The 26,060-nt window shown below is 44.6% G+C and overlaps 1 protein-coding gene across 1 annotated transcript; it reads right to left on the reverse strand.

The window, feature by feature from the left end:
• On the reverse strand, positions 1-26,060 carry LOC310785973 (uncharacterized protein; the record flags this gene model as incomplete). The annotated part of the gene is made up of 10 exons (XM_083647156.1): positions 25,931-26,060; positions 21,337-21,443; positions 18,469-18,616; positions 18,030-18,082; positions 8,141-8,238; positions 6,137-6,335; positions 4,589-4,744; positions 2,877-3,406; positions 924-1,376; positions 1-529 (listed from the first exon to the last, which is right to left on the reverse strand). The coding sequence occupies exons 1-10, from the start codon at positions 25,995-25,997 to the stop codon at positions 1-3; spliced, it is 2,340 nt and encodes a 779-aa protein (XP_083503282.1). The 5' UTR covers positions 25,998-26,060.

The raw sequence follows: 26,060 nt of genomic DNA on the forward strand, positions 1-26,060 counted from the left end.
TCAGCTGTGCTGTGCCAGGACCAGCGCGGGGGGCTGGGGCAGCACGGGGCGGACACACCCATCTCTCTCCTCGCCGGGCGTCTGCTCTCCTCCCGAACCCCTGGTTTGGTCTGTGGAGCTCTCACCCTCCTCCTGAACACGCTCCCTCTCCATCTCAATGTCTTGCCCCTGAACAAACTCCACTTTTATCACCTTAGACTCCACTTTTTCAGGGTCTTCCTCCTCCTCCTGTGACTCGCTTCTCTCGCTTTCACCACGTTCTGTTTTAACGGTTTCCTCCTCGCTCTTCACTTTGCCTCCCCCATCTCCTCTCTCTGTCTCAGTCCTCGGGGCACTGCCCTCATACGGTGGGGGGAGGGACCTCCCCAGACTGGTCCCATTCAGGTCCTCCTCCAGCCTGACCTGGAAGGGCGGCAGGCTGAGCAGGAAGGCCCGGATCCTGGAGGGGGAGCTCAGGTCTGCAGGCTCCTCCTGGCTCCTCACCTCTGCACCTCCTCCTCCACTGCCTGCACTCACTCCACAGCCCGACCTGTAGGGGTGTCAGAAATAAATCGCAACCCTTATCTTCCAAGATTCTGAATTCATATTTTTTTAATAATAATGACAAGACAACCATAACAATACCATAACAATAATCATAACAATAATACTTAGCATACTAATCATCATCAATAATAATATATATATTTTTTTTAAATAATAATAATAAAGATAATCTTATATTTATTCTGCTTTCATGTCATAATTTACTACACCGCCTTTCTTAGCACACAGCAGACTGGAGTAGATCCTGAAATCACATGTACTGAATCGAGAATCGGGAATCGTTTCGAATCGAGAACTGATTTTGAATTGAATCGTGACCCCAGGAATTGAAATCGAATCAAATCGTGAGATACACAAAGATTCACACCCCTACGGACCTGCCACCCAGGCTGAAGTCCTCAGCCTTTTGATCGGGAGAGCCCACCCAGGGCCTCTTGGATGAGGGCTGAGTGGTCGCCTCCCTGGGTTCCGGCTCGTCCGTCGGGGGTCTCTTGGCCATGAAGCGCTTGCTGAGGTTGAGGGGCAGGGCCTGCTCTGGCGGGGGTGTGATGGGGGAGCAGGGTGGCTTGGCGGGGCTCAGGTCCTGGGACAGAGTGATGGGGGAGCAGAGGGGCTTGGTGGGGCTCAGGTCCTGGGACAGAACCTCGGAGAGGCGGCGGGTGAAGGACTGCAGCTGAGCCGAGCCCAGGGGAGTCCTCATCAGCTGCCGCACCTGCACACTGCAGTCCAGGTCCAGAGGGAGCACCCGGAGAGGGGGCAGAGACGGCCGCGCTCTCCCCTCACGAACGCCTCCTCTCTGGGCAGCCTCGTCCACATGACACCATGTGCACCTGTGGTGGAAAATAAGGTTATTATCGTTAACAAAAACGAAATAACGACAACTAGGTGTGTTTTTTTGTGCGTTAACTGAAATAAAAAATAAAAACGAGGCTTTACAAAAAAAGGTAACTAATCGAAAATGTGTTTTGTGTTTACAAAACTAACTACAATAGACTAAAATTATACAGAAAATGTTTTCGTCTGTCAGTTTATTTCATACATAAGCCTTGTCTTTTGGGTGGATTCTGGTTAATGACACAAGGCGATAGTTTAAGCTCAGCTCACAACCCCAGCCCACATCAGCTGACTTCCTTCTAGGCTTTCAAATGGCAAATCTCATACAGGGCACCCTATTTAAAGGAGAATTCCGTTTTTTTACAACCTTATTTTCTGCTTTTTTCATGATTTTCAACTCACCCTGAAAAGAACATTTCCAAATCCATCCACCACAACGCAATAAGGAGCCCAGGGGAAACAGGGGAAATGCGGGCATGTGCAATGTGTGCATTTACCTACTATAAATAGCTTATTTTCTAACATGCAGCAATTCATATCGTTGTTATATCATAACCACAGCAAGATAATGGCAACTGTAATTTACCTGGTTGAGGTTACCTGGTTTGTTTACCCTGTCTGTCTGCTGTCTGTCACAAAAGCTCCCGTTCCTCCCGATCCACGTTATTCCAGCTCAAATTCATACGCGCAGCCATCAAATTCAACTGCATCATCCATGATCTCCAAATCAAATCAATATCAGATGTGTTTTTAGCATGCTAGGTTTATTGAGCTTAGCTATAGCTAGCTAGCTACTCTGCTCTGCCCCGGATGTGCTTCTCAACAGGCCGAGTTGGAAGCACATCCGGCAGAGCAGAGATAAGCAGCAGAGATATGAATTGCTGCATGTTAGAAAATAAGCTATTTAAAGCTGCTTCATTTCCGCCTTCTTTTTTCGACTTCTCTGCAAGCTCCACCCCAACTCCTCCGTTCATGCTGTGTCTGACTTAAACAACCCACCTCCACCCCAACTCCTCCTTTCATGCTGTGTCTGACTTAAACAATGTCATTTCTGTTTTCATTGTTGCTACTCTGTTCTATACCTGGGGGTCTTTGCTGCTGCTCTCCCTGCCTCGGGCTTTCCATGTAAGCACATGGAAGGGCAGGGAGCTCATTTTTGACTATAGTGGTCCTGACAGAACAAGCTGACTGACACATCTTTTATAGTGGATGGTTGTCCATCTGTCCTCAGTGAATACATTTTTTAAATTATGTTTTCTTGAGTTTTTATTACACAATACTTTCCCCTGTCAAATACCCCATATTACAAAAAAGACTAAAAGTAACACTGAAACTAATAAAAACTAAAACTAAAACTAAGTATATTCAAACAATAAAAACGAAACTAGCAAAGTTGCTTTAAAAATGAAAACTAAACAGAAATTGAAAACAAAAACTCAAAATAAATAAATAAATAAATAAATAAATAATGAAAAATGCAAAAGTATAATAATAACCCGTGGTGGTGTTGGTGGTGGGATGGGTGTGGTGGAGGCTGGGGCTGATCACTGCTGGGTAGAGGGGTATCTGGGCTCCCGTTCCTGGGCTGCAGGGTGTAGAGGGCAGCAGGGTGGTTGTGTTGCAGGGGGCCTTGAGGCGTCAGCGCCGGGCTCTCCAGGCCTCGGTGCAGGACGAGTTGATTCCGAAACACGGCCATGGGACACATGCCTTTGGTGGGGCTGAAGCCACCCACAGACCCCCCCACAAAGTGCCTGGGCACCGCGGACACAGACCCCCCTACAAAGTGCCTCGGCACCACGGACACAGACCCCCCTACAAAGTGCCTGGGGACCGCGGACAGGAGCGTAGGACCCCTGGGAGACGGAGGCTGGGTCTGCTTCAACTCTCGACCCGGCCCTGGCTTGGGCTGGAGGAAGGGCAGGAAGGGGCCGGACATGGGGGATAGTTCCGGGGTGAGAGGCATGTTGGCTGGGAGCGAGGCAGGGTGCACGGCCGGGGAAGAGGGGCCCTGCACGGGCTGCTGCACCTGGGGGACGATGACAAGGAGCGCTCAAGCACTGTCCGAAAATACTAGGTGAAGACAACAAGGAAGGGTCAACACTGTGACTGGAAATGTTCTTGAAGGACTTAATTTAAGAGCAGTCACTCCACATTGAGATGTTACACTCACACTCACTCTTTGAACCCTGGAAGATTGATTGACCAACTGATTAAATCAACTGAATGATTACATTTACATGGCCTGTAATAATCTGACTATTGACCTTATTGTAAATAAGACAATATTTCGATTAAGGTGTTTACATGAGTTGGATATAGAATGTTCATGTTTACAATCTAGAGAGCGCAGTCTGATTAATGACTGAAGACACGCCTACATGACGTCCCTACGTCAGTTTCCCTCCTGAATTTAACCTGAACCCCTTTCTGTCATGTTTCTACTGTACCGTGTTAGGTACAAGATGTTTCTACTGTATTGTGTTAGGTACAAGATGTTTCTACTGTACTGTGTTAGGTACAAGATGTTTCTACTGTACCGTGTTAGGTACAAGATGTTTCTACTGTATTGTGTTAGGTACAAGATGTTTCTACTGTACCGTGTTAGGAACAAGATGTTTCTACTGTACCGTGTTAGGTACAAGATGTTTCTACTGTACCGTGTTAGGTACAAGATGTTTCTACTGTACCGTGTTAGGTACAAGATGTTTCTACTGTACCGTGTTAGGTACAAGATGTTTCTACTGTACCGTGTTAGGTACAAGATGTTTCTGTACAAGATGTTTCTACTGTACCGTGTTAGGTACAAGATGTTTCTACTGTATTGTGTTAGGTACAAGATGTTTCTACTGTATTGTGTTAGGTACAAGATGTTTCTACTGTACCGTGTTAGGTACAAGATGTTTCTACTGTATTGTGTTAGGTACAAGATGTTTCTACTGTACCGTGTTAGGAACAAGATGTTTCTACTGTACCGTGTTAGGGACAAGATGTTTCTACTGTACCGTGTTAGGAACAAGATGTTTCTACTGTACCGTGTTAGGGACAAGATGTTGTGACTTTTTACCGTAGGAATATTCCGATATTAACCTGATTAAGGTAATACTCTGATTAAGACACTGGCATGTAAACAGCATTTTCTGATGACCTTAACCTGAATAAGATCATAGGACAGTGAGGCGTGGAGTGAGCCGGCATGGCGGGGACGTACCGTGTGCTGGCTGGTTCTGGCGGGCAGAGAGGCAGCCATCTTGGCTCTGGCCTGTCTGGCCAGCTTGGCCTGGGCGATCAGAGTGGCCTTGTTGCGTTTCCCCGGTGGGCGGCCTCTGCCTCTCTTCATCACAACCGTGCCGTCCGGGTTCACCACCTGCCGGGAGGGAGGGATGGAGGGAGAGGGAGGGAAGGAGAGACAGTCTTTGTGGAGTTCTCTCTCCTGATTGGATAAAATGGAATGGGATACCAGAAACGTGTCTCTTCTGTTATCGCAAGACACAGGGACTGGGAGACCCATGTTATTGTAAAGACAAGACATGGTAACCCATGTTACTAACTGAACAATACATCAGTGATTGCTGTCAGAATATAGAGCTATTTAACACTTATTACAGAAACATACAGTATCACTTACAGCAGCTTTAATGCCACTTGAAAAACATGAAAGAAAGAAAAAAAGCTGGCAAAACCACAGCAAATTTAAATTCAGAAACAAATAAATGGGCAGAGTAAGAAAAGGGACATCAGGAAATGAATAGTCAAGTCCTATTAAGTCTTTAGTAAGGTAGATATGAAGCACAATGTGCTACTAACACGGTCCTGTATTAATCTAAGAGTGGATCATGTAGCACTAAGAAACCAACTAAAAATATGAGAGCAGAATAACAGAAGACATTTTGATATTTAACACCCTGTGTAGCAGCTGATATATTTCTGAATATTTCCACATGCTGCACAGAGACGGCAAAAATGGTCACGCCTGGGCGGCTGTAGCTCAGGAGGTAGAGCGGGTCATCACTAATCGCTTTGGATAAAAGAGGTCGGTGGTTCGATTCCCGGCTCCTTCAGTCTGCATGTCTGCAAGTGTCCTTCGGCAAGATACTGAACCACAAAATGCTCCTGATGGTGCCAGCACCCTGTGTGGTAGCTTGCCGCCATCGGTGTATGAATGGGTGAATGTACCTACTGATTGTAAAGCGCTTTGGATAAAAGCGCTATATAAATGCAGGCCATTTACCATTTCACGCCCCTTCTCTTGAATTAGGTTGATTAGTTGATGCTGATGATGATGCTGGAGTAGGAGGTGAGGTTTTGTTGTAAATAAAAAAATAAAAAAGGCCTTCCGCAAACTTTCAATAAATAAAAACCGAAGTAGGCCTTTTCAGTATGTTGCACATGCTATAAAAAGTATGTGTAAATCTAATAACATGAAAAGTAACGAAAATAACAAAACAAATGTTGCAATATTTCCGATTGTTTTGTGTTGCGTTCTCTGAGTCCACCTGGACCAATCAGCTCACTCCCTATATCTCCTGTTTGTGTGCCTGGTGGAAACAGAGACTGAGTCACCAGGTGACGCCGTTCCTCTCAACTATCCAAAGGAAATGTGTCTAATGTATGCGTACACTCCGCACCCGACTTTCACCTCGGGCTTAGCACCTGCCCCACCTGGCTTGGATGTACGCGTTTGTTTTGATCTTATACACTGCCCCCCGCCCCACCCCAACACTTAGTCACAGGAGGAGGGGGCGGGGCTGACACTTACGGTCACAGGAGGAAGGGGCGGGGCTGTAATCTTCTTCTCCTTGGCTCTGGGCCCTGGTCTGCGGCCCCTGGGGAGTGGCTTGCGTCCACGGATGGCTCGGACCTCTCGGACCTCTCTGGCCTGGGGAGACGAGGGGACGTCTGGGGCTTTGAGCTCTGAGCCTCCTGCTCTCACGTGCTCTTCATAAGGCAGCATCAGCCTGACCATAAAAAACAAAAATAAAATAAAAAACAAGTTCACACCTGGAGTTTGCCTTCTTTGCTCTGAACCACAGTGGAAACATTTGGGTTTTCCACTTTGTTGACTTTTTCCATTTAGGTTCACACTGTGTGAATGGATCAGGGCTTGTAATAAAAAGTCACATGACTCACAAATAGCTTGTTTATTGGACAGGGTTTTGGTGACCCGAGGCAGTGAATCTCAACCTCTTTTCATGCAAGGACCCCTAATTTAGTCCACATTAGGGCCACGGACCACCATTCCTTGTTGTACCCAAATCTGAGAATATTTTTCCTTGTCAGATATTATTTTGTCCGGAATTCCATGACTGTCTGTATTGTAGGTAGAGAGATAACAGAGAAACTATGATCAAAACAGTCATTATTCTACATCCTGTAATTATCTTCACTTCTTGTAAATGGAATACTGATGAAGTTGAACAATTCTGGGGACCCACTGGAACCCCCTCAAGGGCCCCTGGTGGTCCGCGGACTCCGCGTTGAGAAATGCTGACATGAGTTTACCGCTGAAGTTTACCACTGTAGCTGCTGGAAACATCTCACGTTGTTTACATCTGACCAGTTATCCACAGGAAGAAGAGAAATACAGCAAAATGGGCCTAGAAATGCAAAGCACATGGCCATATGTGTGTTTAGCACATGGCCATATGTGTGTTTAGCACATGGCCATATGTGTGTGAGTGTGTGTGTGTGTGTGTGTGTGTCTGTGTGTGTGTGTTTAAAAGCGATAACCTCTTCCACCGTACTGGTCCCGCCAGTTAGGTCGGCTGCTCTGTCGTGCTTTGTTCCGCTTCCTTGTGTTGGTTTTCTGCTCTTCTGTTTTACCTCATTCATTGTTGTTTTATGAATTTTAATTATTTTTTTAACAAGGTGTTTTCACAGTATATAAAGTACAAAGATGTATTTTAATTCTTTATTGCTATATACTTGATCGGTTTTAGTTTGTTGTTTGTTTTTTAATTTATTTACTTATCTTGTATCTCTTATCTAATGTCTTACATGTACCTTGTGTAAAGCGATTTGAATTGCCTTCATGTATGAAAGCTCTAAATCAGGGGTTTTCAAAGTGTGCCAGACTGAGCCTCCCCTCAGAGAACATATTATTTTCATATATTTTTTTTCATATTCTTTTCATATTTTAACGCTGTGCTGAGTCTTATGCAACGAAATTTCGTTTAGCCTGCACTTGTATTCTGAATGACAATAAAGTTTAACTTGAACATGTTCTGCGGCCGAGCTTTGTTCAAACCCACAGACTTAGATATCCCCTTTTTGTATGTAATGTGCAGACATAGAATTCCATCTTGGGTTTGAATAACTCAATCTAAGCTGCTAGAATATGGAAATAACCAACTTTGAATATCCAACTTTGAAACTAGTCAAGGGGAAATGCTGAGTTCAGAGTGTGTTTAGGTGGATTTCTCAGTACAGTAACGTCATAGTCAGTGTGTTTGGGTGGATGTCTCTGGGCTCAGCTGTGTGGTCTGTGTTTGGGGTGGATGTCTCTGGGCTCAGCTGTGTGGTCTGTGTTTGGGGTGGATGTCTCTGGGCTCGGCTGTGTGGTCTGTGTTTGGGGTGGATGTCTCTGGGCTCGGCTGTGTGGTCTGTGTTTGTGGTGGATGTCTCTGGGATCGGCTGTGTGGTCTGTGTTTGGGTGGATGTCTCTGGGCTCGGCTGTGTGGTCTGTTTGGGTGGATGTCTCTGGGCTCGGCTGTGTGGTCTGTGTTTGGGGTGGCTGTCTCTGGGCTCAGCTGTGTGGTCTGACCTCTCGTAGTGTCTCCGGGTGCAGGTAGCTGCGCTGGTGCTGCCGGGGCAGCCGCCCAGCTCGTTATACACCACCTTCCACAGCCGCTCTGATGACACCTGCAAAATACACACACACACACACACACACACACACACACACACACACACACACACACACACACACACACACACTTAATACCAGACCAATACTGCAACATGAAGTGTGTGTGTGTTCTTGTACTTCCATCTCTGTGAGAACCAATTTGGGGGTTTAACCCTTCAGAGTGAAGTAAGCCAAATTTGGCCAGTGTTCTGTCAATCTATACCAGTTGTTCTTTTTCATGTCAAGGACCTCTAAAGTGCCTAAACAACAAAAAATGTACAACGGGCCCCCAGCGACCCCCATTTGAGACGAGTTTTGCTTTAGATGTCTCATTACGGAACGTGTATGAAACCCATGACCAAAATAGTCATACATTCTGTCATTGTGTTACTTATGGATGGAATTATAGTGAAAATAAAGTACCGTAAATTCCGGACTATAAGCCGCGGCTTTTTTCCCGTTTTTTGGCCCCTGCGGCTTATATAACGGTGCGTCTTATCTATGGATTTTTTCAGAAAAAAAAAAAAAAATACAAATAAAATCTCTCTTTTTTAGCACTCTTTCTAACTATAAATCCACTTCTGTTTTAATTTCCTCTCTTGCCCTCTTTTCACCACACCGCGGACACTGTGTGCACTGTAAAAATAAACAACGGTGGTGTTGTGTTATGTTGTTTTGTTGAAATGTTACGGTAATACGGTAAATGGGAGCTTCCTCAAACAGCCATCTCTTTCCCGACAATCCCCTCTGTGCGTGACCACTTACATATGGTAATTACGGTAAGCAAACGGCCACTCGGCCATCAACTCCCTCCCCCGACTACCAGGAGAAAATCACAAACTTCGGCGAATTCACACAAAGGAAGATCAAGGAATATTCCATCGAACCGGAGCAGATCATAAATATGGATGAAGTGCCTTTGACGTTCGACCTGCCACTCACTCGGACTGTTAACAAGAAGCGCCCTGGAGGATTCTTTCACCAAAAAAAAGCTTTGCTCGTTCTCGACAGCATGAGAACGAGCAGTAGAAGCAACACTCTCACTTACCATGGGGAAGGTACGCAGAAATTCACACGACGCAGCTTTCAAGTTGAAAGCAGTCAATCTCGCATTAAAAGAGGGAAACAGAGCAGCCGCGCGTAACCTGGGCATCGATGAGTCAATGGTGAGGCGTTGGACGGTGCAGCAGGAGGAACTGTCTCAGCACGGAATATTATAGGAGTGTGAAAACATCCACAATCACCAACGGGTTCCAAAACGCTGGACTGCTGCGGGATGAAGAGGATGACGCCGCCACAGCTGGCGCTGAGGGCCGTCAGAGGCTTCAGAGGCTGTTCGATGCCGACGGTGACGAAGAGGAGTTCGTTGGTTTTGAGTGACAATGAAGGAGAGAGGAGAGTGGTTGACGAAGCCACCCTGAACCTGTTCGTTTCCGACACTGAAGATGAGGACTTTGGTGGTTTCAGTACGCAGGAAGAAGAGGAAGACGAGGATTAGTGACTTGACTTCTCTGGTTACAGGTTTGCTGCACATATAGCCTATTGTTGTGTGATTTTGTCTGGGGATTAGTGACCTGACTTTTGTTTTGTTTTGTTGAAATGTTAATAAATGGGAGCTTCCCCAAACAGCCATCTCTTTCCCGACATTCCTCTCTGTGCACGAACCCTTTCATATGGTAATTAAACATCAAAACACCCGCGGCTTATAGACCGGTGCGGCTTATAGAAGAAAAAAATAGTCAATTTTGGTCCCGCGGCTTATAGACCGGTGCGTCTTATAGTCCGGAATTTACGGTATTCTCCTTTTTGCTGGGGACCCCCTGGATCCTCCTCAAGGACCCCTGGGGTCCCCGGACCCTACTTTAAGAACCACTGATGTATGCTACCCTATCAACAAAATGTAAAGGGGAAACTCATGGGTACCCATCAGACTCATTCGCATTCAGATATATTGAGGTGAGAGGTCAATGTTTTTAAAATGTTTTTTCCCCCCTTGCCAAAATGTATTTAGCATTATTTAGCCCCTTCCCAACAAGCTAACATGACATGGTTGGTACCAATGGATGCCGAAAACACTTGAAAGGACTAGCGGCAACTAGAGGTCGACCGATGCGTCACCTCACGTCTCCTGTGTCGGGGCCAAAAAGTTGGACGTGGAACACATCGCAGACACGACAGCCGACGGGCAGCTAGCACGTACAGCTAGCACGCGCCTGCATAACACGTGATTCTTGAAACAAAGCAGCGTTTGCCGATCATTTCACTCACTTATACGGTTTCGTCATATAACTACTTCTATCAAGAATATATCTGATCAAAAGTTGCAAAATGGCACTGCCGTTTTCTGGCAGTTTTGTTTGTAAAGGAAGAGGCAGAGGTGATCAAAGCCAACGGTGCAGGACACACCGTAGATACTAGATCGACAGACGGCCAGACATGGCCGATGTCGACTAATCGGTTGTATGTGTTCTCACCCGGGGTCAGCTAGTTTCATATGATACCAGTATCTTCACTCTAGCTTTAAAAGTCGAGTCCGCTTCAGCCTCTGAAAGACAGGAATGTCTTGTGCTACCTATTGACATGTGCTACTTCGCATGCACACAACCCCTAGGTAGCACATCTCGATAAGTAACATAGATTGATAGAACACCAGTCATCACTTCAATGGGGTATTTTAGGGTTCAGACTTGCTTTTAGGGCTATAGTTAGAGTTAGGATTAGGTTAAGATTAAAGGAAAATTCTGTTGTTGTTTTTTACAACCTGGACCTTATTTTCAGCTTGGTTTATGTTCTCCTGGTCACCCAGAACAGAAATGTCTGAAAATGATTCATTATAGACCCATTTAGAGTGGACGTCACAGGGTTAGTTGCACACGCATCGCAGGAATACAGGAAAAAAGACATCTTGTGCCGTATAGATGGTGAACATTCCAACTAGGAATATGACGATGTCCGGCACGGAAACTTTGCTGATGTAGTTGGATCCTAAACCCATCCTGACAGTGAGTACGGGTCAAGAAACATCACTTAATTGAAAGAGTTTAGAGTTTAGAGTTTTATTAGGATCCCCATTAGCTGCTGCAAAGCAGCAGCTAATCTTCCTGGGGTCCACACATAACATAAAAACATGACATTAACTCAGACCATTACGATACAAGACATTCAAATTGACGGCCAATATTGGGACAAAGACAGTTACAGGACAAAGACATTAAAATAAACAATGAACGGAGAATAATAACAAACAACACAAAATAAAAATAACAAAGTAAAACCGGATAATAATCTACCTACTGTATATCATACCTACTCCACCAACCTAACAAAAAGGAAAAGAAAATTCCTATCTATGTGTGTGTGTGTGTGTGTGTGTGTGCGCGTGTGCGTGCGTGCGCGCGTGTGTGTCTTATAGTGAGCTTATTTGTGTAAGGTAACCTGTCTGTTGCTGGCAAAGCTTTAAAATAGGTGGAGGAGGCGTCCGGATCTTCCACATTTTTATGACCGCTGAACCGCTAGTTGTAACATTCTGCAACCAATTTGGCTCCGCCCACAAAATACGTCATCGCTGTTTACAAACATAAAAAGGGTCTATAGAGCTACAGCGCGTCGCACAACGGCCTGGAACAGAGGCTGATAGGGCATGTGCTATCCGTGCATTTATGTCCTGTAAAAGGCTATTTTCTGCCATGCACTGGCTCATATCCTTATTATATCATAGATAGAGACGAGGGATGTTAGATCGTCCCTATTTTCATATCGTCCAATCGTGGTCATTAGAGATTGGCGATAGATGATCCAATCGCCATAATCTATTAATTGGCCTTCATTTTCATTTTTATTTTAATTATTATGATTTGATATATTTAATGGCATTAATAATTTGGAGGGAAAAACAATCAATCATAATATTATTGAATACAGCCTAAAGAACAAGCGTAGATTATGCCTTTATAAGAGTAAAGATTAAAAGACCATGCGTTCTGAAACCGCCTCTTGCTGAAACTCTCCATGACTTTTTCCTGCCGTATACTTTTTCATGTTCATTTTGGATGATTTAACACCGGCTGTAAGGTCATGTAACGGTTGCACTGTTGCACAGAAAGTAACAACACGGAGGAGTAAAGTTTGAACGAGATCGCCATGAGATGTAATTCACAGGTGCACAGTGACAGCTGCAAAGAGAACCAGAGGCAGTGTCAAGCAGCCGAGCTGCGTATGCGAGCTGCAGGGCGGGCGAGGCTGCTAGCAAGGCCGCTAGCAAGGCCGCTAGCAAGGCCGCGCAGCGGGCGAACCTAGGAATCGAGCGCACGTAGCGCGCGAGAATCCTTGTTTTCAGAAATGTCTGTTCTGAGTAACCAGACTTGCATTGTCCTTTAAGGTAAGGCATAGATATTATATTACTATAGATGGGTCACCGCAGGCTCCGCCAATAGAGAGGCAAAGTGACCGCCTACTTCCTGCTTCAGCACTGTACCAGAGATTTTCATCCGCCATTTATTTTCTCATACACATTTCGTAAAATTCGTATAAAAAGAGTTTTACTAGAAGTAAAACTATTTTATAAGCATTTTACGAAATGTCTATGGGAAAATAAATGGCGGATGAAAATCTCTGGTGCAGGAAGTGACATTCACTTTGCCTCTCTATTCTAACAAATGGTAGCAGCAAGTCTCCTAAATGGGCGTGGTCAACCATTGACTCAGACCAGAGCCGTGTAGATAGAAGAGTCCCGACATCTCCATTCACTCCAATCGACCAGTTTTTTACTCTCAAGAGTTCCAGGAAGTAAGGTCCTGGATTAAGCAGCACTGTCGAGTTGCAGCAAAATAGACAGTTTGTGTTGTACTCTGAAAGGGTTTTTCATCCCTTGAATCAAATTGTACATTATCAGCTTTATTTTAGCATGCAAAAGTAGCGTGAGACCCATTCCTGGCTGTTCATTGGCTAATGAGCCTCGCATTTTGGTCCTCCGCTGACGCCACTCTCTCTCTAGAGGACACTAACTCAGACCTGCCGAAAGTCTCCTAAGTGGGCGTGTCCGTGGAAAACCATGGGCAAAACCCACGTGACAGAATGACAGGAAGTGAGTTGAAGTTGGGCCGTCTTGCTTGAATCCCATCGTCTTTGGGTAAGGGTTAAAGGTTAAGGCATGTCGTTTCGACTCATTCCATTTCCTGGACAAGATTTATATCCGTGTGAAGCTCTCACTCTATGCTGCCAGACCTTCTGGCTTTCTCAGATTAGAAGTTAGGGAATGAATTGAGTCAATGGTGCGTGTGTGTGTGTGTGTGTGTGTGTGTGTGGCAGAGGATTGAAGCCACTTGCAAAACACATTACACAACACATCATGAAATACTGCAAGCTGTTATTACTGTGTTGTTTCTGACATGAGTCCAGTGATTGTGTAACATCACTCTGCATCTCTATCTGTAACTGTATCTGTAACTGTATCTCTGCTACGCAAGGCCTGATGTAACACGCCCCTCTGGCTGAGAACAGCAGGTTGAGTTTCTAAAGTTTGACAGAGTTGATTAGACACGGTTGATTTCAGCCGTTTTTTCACTGGGAACCGATCATTTCATCACCAAGGCATCCGATTGATTCTGTGTAGAGATGCACAATATTCGATCTTTTGCCGATATCCGTTACTTCCCAACTCTTTTGGCCGATTGCCGATGTCGATATATCCATACATATTTTCCACCTAATTTCAGAGAACATCAAGTCTCTCCTGTAGTGGAATTAACACATTATGATGCCTACTCTTATCCTGATGGCCCACTGGCAGATGCAGACATAAATACAAGGCTTTTCAAAATGGACACTTTCACCGGGCAGAATAAGAAAACTACTTCAACTTAGGTTATGTAAAACATGTCATATTTTTTATTTATGTAACATTTTCTTTCAAACAAAACTAAGATTCATTCATCCTACTTAAATCCTGACAATAGCCACCACAACCAGCAGAATTAAAGCCTAATTTTATTGGCCTGTCATATCGACAGGAATGCTGATTTCAGGCCGATGCCGATATTTCATTTTAAAACCTTTATCGTCCAAAACCGATGATGTGTCGATATCATTGTGCATCCCATTGTGCAAGTCTGTGTTTAGATAATGTCAGTATTTGGTATATTACTTGGCGGGGTTACAATGCAGCGGGTGCAGGTATATAACTTGGCGGGGTTACAATGCAGCGGGTGCAGGTATATAACTTGGCGGGGTTACAATGCAGCGGGTGCAGGTATATAACTTGGCGGGGTTACAATGCAGCGGGTGCAGGTATATAACTTGGCGGGGTTACAATGCAGCGGGTGCAGGTATATAACTTGGCGGGGTTACAATGCAGCGGGTGCAGGTATATAACTTGGCGGGGTTACAACGCAGCGGGTGGCGGGGTTACAACGCAGTGGGTGCAAAATGAAAATCTAAAAGTAAAGTTTAAACAACAACTGAACAAATAAACGATGCACTCCTCCAGACCTCCCCCAACAGCTAGCTGCTGTCAGTGTGTGGTCACAGGAGGAGGAGGCGGGCCTAGCTGCTGTCAGTGTGTGGTCACAGGAGGAGGAGGCGGGCCTAGCTGCTGTCAGTGTGTGGTCACAGGAGGAGGAGGCGGGCCTAGCTGCTGTCAGTGTGTGGTCACAGGAGGAGGAGGCGGGCCTAGCTGCTGTCACTGTGTGGTCACAGGAGGAGGAGGCGGGCCTAGCTGCTGTCAGTGTGTGGTCACAGGAGGAGGAGGCGGGCCTAGCTGCTGTCAGTGTGTGGTCACAGGAGGAGGAGGCGGGCCTAGCTGCTGTCAGTGTGTGGTCACAGGAGGAGGAGGCGGGCCTAGCTGCTGTCACTGTGTGGTCACAGGAGGAGGAGGCGGGCCTAGCTGCTGTCACTGTGTGGTCACAGGAGGAGGCGGGCCTAGCTGCTGTCACTGTGTGGTCACAGGCGGAGGAGGCTGGCCTAGCTGCTAGTGTGTGGTCACAGGAGGAGGAGGCGGGCCTAGCTGCTGTCAGTGTGTGGTCACAGGAGGAGGAGGCGGGCCTAGCTGCTGTCAGTGTGTGGTCACAGGAGGAGGAGGCGGGCCTAGCTGCTGTCACTGTGTGGTCACAGGAGGAGGAGGCGGGCCTAGCTGCTGTCAGTGTGTGGTCACAGGAGGAGGAGGCGGGCCTAGCTGCTGTCAGTGTGTGGTCACAGGCGGAGGAGGCGGGGCTAGCTGCTGTAACTGTGTGGTGACACTACTTCTGACACTGAAGGCATCTGACACACACATGAGCTCCTGTACTTCCACAAGCTATCCACCTTATTTTTGAATGCCCCACTGTAAAAAATAATTGTGCGTACAAGGTCCGGTTTAACGTGACTCATTGTTGCAGCTTGCCATTTCCTAAATGGCTACTTGATTTGAAAAGATGGCCACCTACACTCAGTCCCTTGTACCCTGGCTGAATTGAACATAACTTGGCCAATAAGTATGTAACATACCAAATAAAACAACCCGTAATATCTTAATTTTATGTAGAATGCAGAGGACATGTAACTGTTTAGTTAAACTTGCATTCCAGGAATATTGTGCTCTAAAGATGACGATAGTGGCTCGAGACTGTTTCGTCCTGAAACCCACACGCTTTGCGGTGGTGGATTTAGCGTAACCTATGTGGGATTCGAGGCGTAACCTATGTGTGTTTTAGCGTAACCTATGTGGGGTTTGGCGTAACCTATGTGGGATTCGAAATAACGCATCCGCGATATAAAACGTTATGAATATAGCCACGTTATAAACAACAAACTAACGCTAACATAACTAACTAGCGGCTAATATTAGCAACACTGCGCTCTGAGTGCGAGCCACTTTTGGAGAACGGACGCTCCCAGTGCCAGAGTTTCAGAGCGTTTTCAGTGATTTCTCGAGGCCCACAGAATATTGTGTGATATTACTATGTAAACACCGAACACGCACAAAGAACGATGAGACTCTATTGTATCAGCAGCAAAAAAAAGTTTATTGATATCATTTTCTGTTCTTTAGTTATCAGCCGGAGAAGATAGGTCAAAAACAGAAAAAATTGGCGTTTCCATCTAGAAGCTGAGATATTGAGCCTTTTGTGAAATATAGCATTTCAAGCAAATCACTGACTCTGAAGCTAATATTTTCTGACCTGAAACATCTGAACAGTAATTTCCTTCAATATAACAGCACCCCCACCCCCCTCTACTGCAAACTCCTCCTCCGTGGGTGTGTCTCTGGTGGCTCTGCTCGTTCTGAGTGCTGCGTGTGTCAAGCGAGTCTCTGCTGCCTGGATGGCGGCCGCTCGTCGGGGGAGTCTGGATCGGGCTCGCTCGTTTCTGGGGTTTCGGTTGTGAGCTGGGATGAAGCTGCGTCCGATTCTGGGCTTTCTGGGCTTTCTGCTGCGCATTTCAAAGTGTACTGCACCCAGAGTCTATTTTCGGAGCCCCCCACCGTTGTGCGCCGGCTCCCAGTGCGACAGCGAAAAGCCAAACGATTCTCATGAGAATGGTTTCATCACGGCTTTTTCTGCTGTTTTTCCTCGCCTTTCTCTAATCTGGAGAGCACTGTCACCACTAGGGGTGTCACGATACACTCAGTTCACGATACGATACGTATCACGATACTGGGTTCACGATAACGATACGATACGATACGATTTTAACAATATTTTTTTAAACTTGAATAATGACAATATATGACTGGAAAAGTAGTATTTTATTTGAAATGCACAAATACAAAACATGCTGTTGTGGGAAATTGTTATTACAATAACAACTAGAAAAAACATGAGATTGGAGATAAGGCTTATCTTGAAATAGAATGAGTTACACCGTCACTTAGATTTACTTTGAACTAAAAGGTTTCTCAGCAGTATAAATTCTCATTATGCATCTTCAGTTTTTCTTCAAACTCAAACAACAAGACTTTTCTTAGTCTATTTTTTATGCATCTTCAGTTTTTCCTGTCAAGTAAACAGTTTTGCCAGAAACTCAATTGAATGGTTTCTCTCCTGTATAACTTCTCATGTGTCTCTTCAGAGACTTGTTCAACTGAACTACTTTCCACACATTGAACTTCAACAAACAAAGACGTTTCTTTGTCTATTTTTGAAAAAAAAAAAAAAAAAAAAAATGTTTTTTTTTTTTTTTCACGATATGAGATTTCATCTCAACGATACATATCGTGACGTTTTATTATCGCGAAATTTCGTGGGACGATATATTGTGACACCCCTAGTCACCACCTAATGGGTCCGTAAAATAGCTTTTACACATTCAACATGCACCATACTTTCACAGGAGATGGATCTGGCTTTGATCCACGTCCCACCGTCAAAAAACGCAATTGACGAACATACTAGTCCTTGGCACTCTACGTTACTAAACGAAATGACGAACATACTCGTCCTTGGCACTCAATGAGTTAAAGGGATATTTATCGACGAGATTTTTGCCAAGCTGGACCTGATTAGTGATTTGCTCCGTTCGCCCAGACGGGTGTCAAGCTGTCAGCAACAAGGCTGGGAGGATCACACCGGAAGAAGCACCCATCAGGCAGATCAGGCAAAAATGGCCGCCAAAAATAAGGTGGATACGAATAAACTTTATTATTAGTATTGTTGTGTATGTGGGTGTGTGCGTCCATGTCACATGTGATGTGTCCAGGCGGTGTGATTACTGCACCTGGGTCATGATATTGTGGAGACTCTGAAGGTAAGGTGATCATGATATTGTGGAGACTCTGAAGGTAAGCTGATCATGATATTGTGGAGACTCTGAAGGTCACGTGATTGACACTCACCTTCTCATAGCCTCCCAGCCGTTTGACCACAGAATACATGAGGAAGAGGTCGACTGAGAACAGAGAGGACACACAGTATAATCACAAGTCTCAGTACAGTGGGGTTGTGATGCAGCAGACACACAGCAACAAATATAGTGTGGAGAGAAGTGCAAATGAGTCCAATTCATAGTGGGAGCAAACGGCTTCAGGCAGTAGTTTGGTCCTGAAAAACAAATGGCGCACCTTTTTGCTCAACCTGTTCACATGATGGAAATGAGAGAAATACTTTGAACTGAATCTGTGAACTACTTGGAGGTGCACTTGCTTCATCTGGCCAGCGAGACACTTCACCTGCTCTAAGATGCAAATTAGAGAACGAACTGGTGATCTTCTCCTTCCAGTTCCAAACTGTCACCAACGTGCTATTGGACTATAGGCATTAACATGTGTGACTCACTCTTCTTGAAGCCCAGGTTGGGCACCTTGTGGATGGGCGAGCCGTTGTGCTCCATGAAGCCGAAGAGCTGATCCAGGAACAGCTGCTCCTCTGGATGGGGGAGCCAGCTCCCCTCACAGCCCATCTCCACACTGCCCATCACGTTCTCCTGTGGGGAAGGAAAGTGGCGGGGGGGGGGGGGGGGGGGGGAAGGGGGCAGGACAGTGTTAAGGCCCTGGAGGTTTCTGAAGTGTTCTGGCCCGATGCGCTCTGACAGCAGCAGGTGGTGTCAAACCACTCAGCAAACATTTAGACGTTGAATCGACAACCTGCACAGACACTGAAAACCTAACATTTAGACGTTGAATCGACAACCTGCACCAACGCTGAAAACCTAACATTTAGACGTTGAATCGACAACCTGCACCAACGCCGAAAACCTAACATTTAGACGTTGAATCGACAACCTGCACCGACACTGAAGACCTAACATTTAGACGTTGAATCGACAACCTGCACCGACACTGAAAACCTAACATTTAGACGTTGAATCGACAACCTGCACCGACGCTGAAAACCTAACATTTAGACATTGAATCGACAACCTGCACCAACGCTGAAAACCTAACATTTAGACGTTGAATCGACAACCTGCACCGACACTGAAAACCTAACATTTAGACGTTGAATCGACAACCTGCACCGACACTGAAAACCTAACATTTAGACGTTGAATCGACAACCTGCACTGACACTGAAAACCTAACATTTAGACGTTGAATCGACAACCTGCACCTGCACCGACACTGAAAACCTAACATTTAGACGTTGAATCGACAACCTGCACTGACACTGAAAACCTAACATTTAGACGTTGAATCGACAACCTGCACCAACGCTGAAAACCTAACATTTAGACGTTGAATCGACAACCTGCACCGACACTGAAAACCTAACATTTAGACGTTGAATCGACAACCTGCACCAACGCTGAAAACCTAACATTTAGACGTTGAATCGACAACCTGCACCGACACTGAAAACCTAACATTTAGACGTTGAATTGACAACCTGCACCGACACTGAAAACCTAACATTTAGACGTTGAATCGACAACCTGCACCAACGCTGAAAACCTAACATTTAGACGTTGAATCGACAACCTGCACCGACACTGAAAACCTAACATTTAGACGTTGAATCGACAACCTGCACCGACACTGAAAACCTAACATTTAGACGTTGAATCGACAACCTGCACCGACACTGAAAACCTAACATTTAGACGTTGAATCGACAACCTGCACCGACACTGAAAACCTAACATTTAGACGTTGAATCGACAACCTGCACTGACACTGAAAACCTAACATTTAGACGTTGAATCGACAACCTGCACCGACACTGAAAACCTAACATTTAGACGTTGAATCGACAACCTGCACCGACACTGAAAACCTAACATTTAGACGCTGAATCGACAACCTGCACCGACACTGAAAACCTAACATTTAGACGTTGAATCGACAACCTGCACCGACGCTGAAAACCTAACATTTAGACATTGAATCGACAACCTGCACCAACGCTGAAAACCTAACATTTAGACGTTGAATCGACAACCTGCACCGACACTGAAAACCTAACATTTAGACGTTGAATCGACAACCTGCACCGACACTGAAAACCTAACATTTAGACGTTGAATCGACAACCTGCACTGACACTGAAAACCTAACATTTAGACGTTGAATCGACAACCTGCACCTGCACCGACACTGAAAACCTAACATTTAGACGTTGAATCGACAACCTGCACTGACACTGAAAACCTAACATTTAGACGTTGAATCGACAACCTGCACCTGCACCGACACTGAAAACCTAACATTTAGACGTTGAATCGACAACCTGCACCGACACTGAAAACCTAAATGCAGCGCAAACATGAGATGACATGGAAAAGTGCTACCTTATCTGTAAAGGGAGACTTGAACCCATAGAACCCATTTTCATTCAGATATCTTTAGGTGAGAAGTCAAGGGACCCATTTGAAAATAGTTTTTCCCTCGCCAAAGTTTAGCCGAACTTTGGAGTGTTATTTAGCCCCCTTGTGGAATGTGATTGGTACCAATGGATGCTTTAAGTCTTAGTTTCATATGATACCAGAAACTTCGCTCTGGCTTTAAAAACCGCTACAGCCATTTGATTTGTATGACTATGAAATTGTGGGATTAAGGGGGGAAATTACCAATTTTGAGCACAGCAGGAGAAAGGGTTCAAAATAGGAAGACAACTCCCGTGAAAATCAGTGTTGGCAGGTATGGCAATGACCCCTGACCTATTTCAAGATGACAAGACTTTCAATGACTGCAAAGTAAGTGGAAAGAATACTAGCATGTCCTACTCAAGTATAAGTACAGTTAGTTTGCTGCTATTTTACTTTGAAGTAAAAGTATTGGAGTAAGAATCTACTGAAGTAAGAGTAAAACATCCTCAGAGTAAAACCCGAGTCTCTTTTTAGAAAACAGAAAGTTTTGAGCTGTGAAGGAAAAAAGGAGAGAGGACAGAGTTCAAACTTGAAGCATCATTAGTCTCATGTGACATTTATTGGGCTAAATATTTAAATATAGTCATCAGAATCATCAGTTGTAGGGCAGCTGCCAACTTGCCATACATGCAGCCATGAACTTTTGTCCTGTAACCTGAAAGACTTCTAGATGCTTAACTTCTTTGTTAACTTCTTTGTTTCACAACTTTCACATAACACATGTACATTTAACCTTAAAAAAACTACCATTTCTATGCAGCTTGCATGGAATCCCTGTAATTCAAAGCTCTCCTTGAACTGTGGAGAAATGTAGAAAAAAAGAAAGAAAGACGGCAAACCTTCATCCTCTCTATCCAGGACTCTGATTGGCTGGAGGTGGGAGAGTCTTTGCCTTCGCGGCCTCTCCTCTTGCGAGGTCGTCCCCGCAGACTGAGAGACGGACATCCTGCCGCAAAACAAACAAACAAACAAACAAACAAAAACAAAAGATGAGACTAATTAAAATATGAACACAAGCAAGATGTGCTAACAGGAAGTTACTTGGACAATTTTGTTCTAATGTTAAAATACACCTGACTTTAAACCTGCACATTAGACTGCCATGGCTTCAATGCAAATATTTATTTGCATTGTAGCCGTGGCAGTCTAATAGAGAGTCAAAGTGACCGCCTACTTCCTGCTTCAGCACTGTACCAGAGATTTTCATCCGCCATTTATTTTCCCATAGACATTTCGTAAAATGCTTATAAAAAGTTCTACTTGTTCAAACCAAATGGTTCAGATATATTTAGAAACAGGAGAGACCACATAACATTTCACCCGGACCAAAACGCAAAAAAATTGAGGATTTAAAGCAGCTACGAGCAAGATTTTCGATTGTTATTAAACAGTCTAAATTTAATATCGATGCATCACATCTTACCTCTAATAGTAGACGAGACCAACGCAGAGTAGTCTCGCTTGAACCCCGAGTGAATTGGCCAGTGTTAGTCTGTCTGTGGCCGGGGCAGATCATGAAGCGAAATGAAATGGTTTGCGGCAACCACTTCGGCCATAACCACAAAATAACAAAATAACTTCCAAAAAAACTGTTAGAATACAACGAGAGATGTTCGCGAGAGTAGCAAACCCCTGCATGGCGTTCTCCTTGTTTATGGTCTGTTGCTAGGCAGAGCGAAACGGTGGAAGGCAGGCAGCTGCCGTAAACCGTTTTTTTTCCACTTCCGGGTTTATCCGGCCCGCCGGTAGACAGACAGTGAGAGAGAGCCTGGTAACGCGAGGTTAGTAGACAGACACAGACTTTATAATCATCAAGAGAGCAATCTCCGATTCACATGGCTTTGGTCTCAGCTACTATTATAGGTAAGATGTGATGCATCAATATTGTAATTATACTGTTGCTCGTAGCTGCTTTAAAGAAAATATTTTTTCTATGTATATGTAGTTTTTTTTTAGTTTTGGTCCGAGTAAAATGTTCTATGTTCTCTCCAGATTCTAAATATAGCTGAACCGTTTGGTTTGATGAAGTAAAATAATTTTAGCTTAAAGAAATATTTTGATAAGCATTTTACTATCTATGGGAAAATAAATGGCGGATGAAAATCTCTGGTAATGTACACTGCTGAAGCAGGAAGTAGGCGGTTACTTTGCCTCTCTATGTCCTTCTTTACTGCATTCTATACACTTGCACTTATGGGCTGACGGCTTTAGAGGAAAAATGCTTATGTATTTTGTATATATCCAGAATAATTTGCATGAAGTCGCTGATGAGACAGAAATTGGCGTCATGTGCATGCATTAAAAGCGTTAAAGCACAAAGACCTTCCTTTAAATCTAATTATTTATACAGCAAATAAAGTGGTCTATGATTTCACATTCAACAGCAGCCCAAACAGAATATAATAAGCTCTGATAAATAAAATAAAATAAAAATAAAATAATAATAATAATAATAATAATAATAATAATAATAACAACAAATAAACAGATAAATAGTTAAATACGGTAGTTAAAGATGTGGTCTTGATGTAATGTGATACTTTAATGATCTATGTACAGTAGGTGATTCAGAGAGTGACGCAAACGTAATCCTATACAACCAACACTGTTTTTATAAAACTGGACTCATAAATCAGTGAGCAGAGCTCCTGTGTGTCCAGCAGGTGGCAGTGTTTCCCAAAGGGGCTGAGCACCCACATTTCACAAGAAGTGATGTGTTGGCATTTTTTACTTTATGACTATGGTTAGTTTATATAGAGACACGGCCAAATAGACAATATGATCACTTTTTTGGGCTTGACATCAACAAACTGAAAAACAGGGATTGTGTTTTGGGTAACACATAGGCCAAAGTCCTTTTCTTTTTTGACAGATTATCAAATGATGTGTCATACATTGAAATCTGAAAATAGCTGAAGAAGATATGACCATTTGAATGTTGGTACTCCTAAAAGCAACATTCAAAGAAAATCGCCGGTTGGTGAACAAGCTTGGTTTTCCCTGAAGAAGCTTGGTTTGCTCAAAAAGTATAAGTATTTAGTGAACCTAAAGCTGTTGTTTGTTATATTGAGTGCGTTCTTCAACATCTAGGCAACCATGAAATGGCACAAATCATTCAGTTCCCCCCCCCCCCCATACTATGCAAGTTTGTTGAAGAATGCACAATATAACAAATCACCTTTTAGGATCACTAAATAATACATATACAGTACAAGCATATTGAATACAAGATTTTCAAATGGCCTTGAAAGACACTGCACCAACATTCAAATAAGCAGATCTTCTTCAACTATTCTCAGATTTCCTTGACCTTAGCGTACTTGTTACCCAAAACATAGTCTCACGTCGTCAGACCCACCATCGACGTCATCAAGCTTCCAGCGACGGAGGGTCTGAATCGAATGTCCCAGATGGAAGGTGGCGCCCAGGCAGATTAGCCTGGTAGCCCCGACGGAAGTCATACAGCGTGTTATACAGCATGTCTCCCATATTACAGTCCGGCAAGGAAACGCGTTCAGAGTGGAACACCGTGAAGAGAGAAGCGATATAAAGGGAGCGACCAAAAAGTAGCGATAGGCTGTCTTGCAGGAAGAATGAGTGGGCAAGATAATTGAATGGCTGTGTTACAGAAAGTGTGCCAGGTCCATGGCGTAGATGCTCTCAAGGATGTGCAACAACTGTGTTTGTTGCAGTTGGTTATGGAGAAGAAAGACATCCTAGCTTGCCTACCAACTGGCTGTGGCAAAAGCCTTGTCTTTCAGGCTTGGCCAACGCTTTGCCGTCAGATGCCAGGCTTTCCCGACAACCCGCTGTCGATCATGTAGGGCAGTGATACTCAACTTGCGGCCCGGGGGCCAGATGCGGCATGCGACAGGGTGCAGAGTGGCCCCCCGACCATTTTCTAATAATTTCATGTTAGTTTTCATTGTGAATTAGAATCTAATTCACAATAAAAACTAACGTGAAATAAAGTTTGACTGAGCTCCAGCTAAATTGTCAAATACTGCCGTCTGCTCGCTGCAGGCACTTATGTATGTACTTAACTTAACCTAACTTAACTATCCGGTGTGCACAACATTGTCAGACTAAACTCCGGCTGGCATCCCAGAAACCTACAATCCGCTACAGAAAATTTGATATTGTTTGTATATTAAATGGCCCCTGGCCTTCTATCCTTTCACGAAAGTGGTCCCCGGGCAAAGCAAGTTGAGTATCCCTGATGTAGGGCTTTCCCACTTCACTATATCACGTTGTATTTGCGAGGGGTATATATACACCCCATCACTGTATGTGTGTTTCTCTTATGGTTTACTTTTCATTTCATTTTGTCCAATAGCCTATTCAAATATTCCAGAATTGCATGTTGTGTTAAAAATAAATATTATTTCGATCTACTTTATAGCCCGATTTGATGGTGTAAAAAGTTGCCGCCTCAAAGCTTTCTGGGAAATATCCAAACAACGCTGGTGTTTGGACAGGAGAAGGGAGAAACAGGAGCAGCAGATCCATTCACAGCGCTAGCTGGCTTTAAATTAAACTACACATGCGAGAGAACCAGAACTGTGTCTGTCTGAAAGCGGTAATGGAGGATCAGGTGAAGAGCCTCACCAAGCTAGGCGTAGCAGCAGCTGCTTTAGAGCCAAAAGTTGATGCGGGCATTAACCACTTTTGAGAGTTGTGCTCCAGACGTAGATATCATCTACGGCTGGCACTGTGAGACTACCCAAAACACACTCCCTGTCACATAGTATAGTGGGGCGGCATAGCTAACCTATCGTTCATTTTGTGATACAAGCACCAAACTTTGCAGATGTGTTCATAGATATATTCTGAACAAAACTGGATATTGGGGCATCGCAAATTTGCCCCCTGGTGGCCGTGGCAGACATTTTTCAAAATGGCCACCATCGATTTGTCAATATTTCCTATCCCATTGGACCCACATGCAATACCAGACATAATATAGATCCAGTAAGATGGAGAACCAAATAAAAATACTGCCAAATTTGGCAGATGTGTTTATAGATATACTCTGAACAAAACTGGATATTGGGGCATCGCAAATTCGATTGCCATTTTGATTGGCATTTTGATGACCATTTTCCAAAATGGCCAATAGATAAATAGATGGTAGAATAGATTATTTTTTGGGTGTGATTGACAGGTCGCCTGTCCAGTGATTGCCTAGCATGCCGTTCGATCACGGACCAATAGCAGCGGAGCTGCGGAACTGTGGGAAACCCCTGGTCTTGTGCCATCTCACGTGAGCAGCAAAAGAACCAGAAGATGGTGACGGCAACAATAGGCTTCAAAACGGGAGTGAAAAAACCAATGGGTGACGTCACGCCGTTTTCGTCCATAATCTGGACGTAGCTACCGTGACGGTCACGGTAGCTACGTCCAGATTATTTAGCGTCCATGGAGGAGACTCACTGAACTGCCACCAGAAGCTGCTGTTGCTCTCCAGGGTGGGGTGTGTGAAGGTGTCCCTGCAGTACATCACCCGGGTGTGGGGCAGAGCCACCCGGATGCCCCCAAGTGCCAGCAAGTGGGGGTCTTGCAG

This window comes from Poromitra crassiceps (genome assembly GCF_964638095.1).
Source record: "Poromitra crassiceps genome assembly, chromosome: 1".
Lineage (NCBI taxonomy): Eukaryota > Metazoa > Chordata > Actinopteri > Beryciformes > Melamphaidae > Poromitra > Poromitra crassiceps.